This window comes from Engraulis encrasicolus, chromosome 11 (genome assembly GCF_034702125.1).
Source record: "Engraulis encrasicolus isolate BLACKSEA-1 chromosome 11, IST_EnEncr_1.0, whole genome shotgun sequence".
NCBI classification, from domain to species: Eukaryota; Metazoa; Chordata; class Actinopteri; order Clupeiformes; family Engraulidae; genus Engraulis; species Engraulis encrasicolus.
The window spans coordinates 26,689,113-26,694,112 of NC_085867.1; the positions used below are offsets into that span (position 1 = coordinate 26,689,113).

Consider the following 5,000-nt stretch of genomic DNA (forward strand, 5'->3'; position numbering starts at 1 on the left):
TACACCAGATTAGCATTGCCAGTTCAAGTTACCTGCTGCACGAGCACGAGCGCGACGGTCCCAAGTGTTTAGGAAGGTGGCCATTTATCTGCTGCAAATGCTCCCCTCTGGTGGCATCTCTCTGTCATTGCGCTCCTCATGTGTGTGTGTGAGTGCACGGGCTATGTACTGCGACTGTACTGTAAGCACAGGAAAACAACCACTGAAATGGGTTATCCAGTTGACTGCCACTGTAATGGCTAATGACTGTATTTAATGTGTTCAGACTGTAATCCAGTGTGCTTCAAATTCTACTGGTGAATACTACTATTTTTTCCTTTTCTTTGAGTACTTACGTGTACTTTAGTTTGGAACTATTCAGAGGTCATTAATCTCATCAAAAATAACTGTTGTAAGCCGTTTCCTCCAAATAGCAGAATTAAAATGGGCTTTAATTAGGCACATTGTTACAAAGGCCTTCTGTCTCTCCACTGATGGTTGAAATTTGCTTGGGTGCTTAAATCAGAGTAAATAAAGAGGTCTCTTCCAAATTGGCTTTTATTTCCCATTTTGTTTCAGGCAGACAACAGATTTGTTGCTCCGAGTAAGCATTGCACCACTACACATGGGCACGTGTACTGTAACTGTTCCATTCCAGAATGTCACTTAAAATGAAGGTTTTTTTAATTAAAGACCGCCTTGGACCAAGAAAGAAAAAAATATTTTCTCTTTCCTTTTTCAACAAATGGTTATCTTGAACCAAAGAGCATCCAAACATGTTTGGGGGAGTTTGCGCCATCATTTTGAAATCAGCTTCTGGTTTTGTTTGCGCTAGCCAAACATGAGCAACACACACACACACACACACACACACACACACACACACACACACACACACACACACACACACACACACACACACACACACACACACACACACACACACACACACACACACACACACACACACACCTGCCGAGATCATTTGAAGCTCCATCTTCATCTGACGCTTTCGCCGCAGTAATCAAACACAGACCTGCCTCCCGCACCAGTTTGGTGTGTGTGTATGTGTGTGTGAGGACTAGAGTGTGTGCGCGTGCGTTTGTGTATGTCTGTATGTGTTGAAGACGAATGGTGTGCTGGTTAATTATTCATTACCAGTGACTCAGTGTTTGGATGTCGTACGTGGAGGCAACCAAGAAACTGGGTCGCCCGTTCATGAGACAGAGAAAGAGGCAGTATATATATACAGAAATACAGAATCTCTCTCTCTCTTTCTATATATATATATATGAGAGAGAGAGAGACCGAGACAGTCAGGCAGAGACAGACAGACAGACAGACAGAAACAGAGAGAGTGACCCAGACAGAGACAGAGAGACAGAGACTGACACAGAAAGACGGTAAAAGAGAGACAGGTCAGGGATGGTGAGCGTCAACCCTGTTCTGCCAAAGGAAGTGCACCATATGGGGCCATTTCCGTGGCCAAGTGTCGCGGAAAAGGGGTGGGGGTGGGTGGCGCAGGTGGGGGATGTGTGTTGTGTACATGAGGTGAAGAGGGTGCTGGGTAAGGTTGGCGGTACATGTCAGGTAGAGGGGGGCTGGGGAGGGGGTTAGGGTTAGGGCTACATGGTGTTGTATAGCTGACGAGAGGACTGGATTAGGTGGTGGGTTGTATTATGATGTGTAAGTCAGGTAGAGAGGGGGCTTGGGAAGGGGGGGGGGTACATTATGTTGTGGATATCAGGGGATGTGGCAGCTGGGAAAGGGGGGTGGGGGTACATTATGTTGTGGATATCAGGGGATGTGGCAGCTGGGAAGGGGGGGGGGTACATTATGTTGTGGATATCAGGGGATGTGGCAGCTGGTTTGGGGCCCAGAATGTGGGTCTGTGAGGTCACACGAGGAGGAAGCACTTCCTGCCTCTCTCCGCCAAGTGACGGGGAATGCCGGGAAGGCTGGCAACGTGGCGCAGCGGGCCAGTCAGAGCACGGGGGTGTTGGGGAAGGTGAGAGAGGGTACCGTATGTTTCGCATGTCAGGGGACAAGGTGGCTGTTTTGGGGCCCAGAATGTGGGTCTGTGAGGTCACACCAGGAGGAAATCCTCTCAGTGTACTGCATGTTTCTCAATGCTTATTGGACTGATCACCGGTGTTGACATGGCTCTGTGTCACAGAGCTCGTTTTAGGCTGGAGCAGTGATATGATCATGTACAGTATGCTATGTGATTCAATGGCGCCGTTTCTTTCTATTTCCTGTCATTGCATATGCCCAAACATGTCCACACATTGGAAATGAACAGTGCCAAGTTCCCAAACAACCAATCAAAATGGACATGTGATAAGACAATAGCAAGTAGAAGACTAAACTGGGTCAGTTCAGTTGGTCTGCTTGTATGTTTTTGTGTGTTATCGATGACACACATACACTAGGCACTTTCATGTGTTTCCTCATATTGTGCTATTTCTGGACTGTGCTAAATTAAGACATCAAACATTAAACAACAATCTACCCAAGCTAACCAGAAAAAACTAACATGCTTCTTCTCTTTTCTCTGTTTGTTTGTCCACAGAAGGAGCTCAGCCTACCCAGGAGGGGGAGTTTGTAAGTAAAACACCCCTACAGGGTTCATGTTTATACACTTTCTTTGGTCTGTGGGGTTTTTTGTTGTCCATTCCATGGCCCTCAGTGAAGGTCTTCAAAAAGAAAGTTTCCAGTGAAGCATCATACAATTTCCGAGGTTCATCATCAACTTGCAAAAGGATGAAAAGCACTTCTGAATTCCGTGTCTTTTTGTTGTGCACTCTGTGGGCCTGCGACGTGCAGGCCTTCAAACAAGAAGCCACTTATGGGTCTAATACCACATCGGTCTTTTGTGAGCGTTAAAGAAACATCATATAATTTCAGAGGTTCATCAACTTGAGCAGTGGGACTAAAGGCACTTCTGAAAAAAATAAAATAAAGCGTATCTGGCTGAAAGCCAAGCATGGATCGAGTGAGCCTTCTCCTTTTTGTGTTGGTGAGACAGGACAAACACAGTTCCATCTTTGGTAACCCTGTAGGCTGGAAGCAGAAAAAATAAATATTGCTTTCAATTAAAAGCTGCATGTTTAGAGATATTTGCTCTTTCAATGCCAGTTTTTGGAAAGAGCATGACTTTGGCTTAGATGGCTTTATTATTGCAGTTGAGAGTGCATTGCATTGTATTTTTGCCATTGCTACTTCGGCCATGCACTCATGCTCTTATTGTGTCCCAATGCGCTTACTCCCAACGCCAGACTCAGGGGCATTAGCTGAGGTAATGTCATGTAAAAGGGTTTTTAAATGATGCCCAGTGCCACTGGCCAGTATCCTTAATTAAGTCAACACAATGTTGAATTTATTGCCTGTGTGTGTGTGTGTTTGTGTGCGTGTGTGTGAGAGACGCTGAGTGTGACTTGTTGTTGTTTTGCCCCATGGCTTGTCTAGCTGTAACTGTATGTTACTGACGCATCACATCGCACAGCCTGAAGCGCATTTGTCTGCAACTGCGGTGAACCCAGTTAATGTCGTCTTTTTACACATTGATTTCTGTTCTGTGTGCTCTCATTGCCACTATTTTGCCCACAAGCGAGAGCATGAGAGCGCGAGAGAGAGTGAGAGAGAAAGAGAGAGAGAGAGAGAGAGAGAGAGAGAGAGAGAGAGAGAGAGAGAGAGAGAGAGCGCGAGAGAGAGAGAGGGAGACCAAGAGAGAGAGAGAGAGAGAGAGAGAGAGAGAGAGAGAGAATGACAAGGCCTATCCATTGTATGCGCCACCGATCCCTCCCGCCCTCTGACACCAGTCCTTGAGTTTTGCCGCTGTATGCCTATTTAATTCTCAGACACAAATAAGATTCCAGCCCCGGGCCCAGTGTGCAGTGCAGGTTGTCTGGAGAGAGAGAGAGACAGAGAGATGGAGAAATGGAGAGCGAGAAGGCGACAGACAGAGAAATGGAAAGAAAGAAACGGAGGAGAGAGAGAGAGAGAGATGGAGAAATGGAGAGCGAGAAAGCGACAGACAGAGAAATGGAAAGAAATAGAGAGAGGGGGGTGGGGTAGAGAGAGAACAAGAGAGACCACGGCAGAAAGCGAGAAAAAGCGAGAGTAAGGCCTTATTACCGGTGACCTGGTGGATAATATAGCACTCCTGTGCCCCGCAGGAGCCGGGGGACTCGGGCCCCTGAATCATATTTATGGGCCACATATTATGGGCTGGGCTCTAAGAGGCTATTTACACAAGGCATTTATATGCCCCGGGGCTGCGCTGGATTGATTCCCTCTACGTGAGCATGCTGACTGGCCGGACTGCTGAAGACAAATGGAGGATGCATGCAGAGCAGAGAGGGCTGATTTGCTTTGTTAGACAAGTGGAGGTTACACGCAGAGCAGAGAGGATTCAACTGGAGGATGCATACACTGCACACACAAGAGGTCAGAATTGTGGACCTATATCTGATCAGTGATGGGCTACTGAAACATTCAGAATCTACAATCCTATAACATACTCCACATTTTCGAGCCAGCGCCTTTTGAACTAATCCCTTTGAAGGTGCACTGTGTAATATTTTTTAGCAATTTCTTTCCCAGAATTCATGGTGCCCATTCACAAATGATACTTACCACCACCATCAAATTGTAAGTCCTTGTTAGGATTGGGAAAATTGCACTTTTTATACATGAAAAGGGGGATGTTCTCCATATCTGCCATTTAGAATGTTTAGAAATAGACGTTTTTAGCTGCAAAACTTATTGTACCTTGGTCATACTAGTAAACGTCAGTTTATTATTTAGTAAATATTCTTGAAAAGATCAAATTTTGTCATAGCACAGTTTCAATGAGCAGCAATACAATACAATACAATACCTACTCTGGCCTCCATCCTACACAGCAGCACACCTTTAATGCCACCTCATACATGAGTTTCTTGACTTGGTAACATTCCTGGAACTTATTCCTCTAGCCTAGTCTTACCATAGTCTCATACCACTCGCAACGGGAGATT

The 5,000-nt window shown here is 45.8% G+C and overlaps 1 protein-coding gene across 1 annotated transcript in view; it reads left to right on the top strand.

The window, feature by feature from the left end:
* mast4 (microtubule associated serine/threonine kinase family member 4) overlaps positions 1-5,000 on the top strand; it is a 210,915-nt gene that overhangs the window by 99,854 nt on the left and 106,061 nt on the right. The window contains exon 4 of the mRNA XM_063209690.1: positions 2,552-2,583. Coding sequence (XP_063065760.1) covers positions 2,552-2,583 — 32 coding nt within the window. The remainder of the gene's footprint in view (positions 1-2,551; positions 2,584-5,000) is intronic.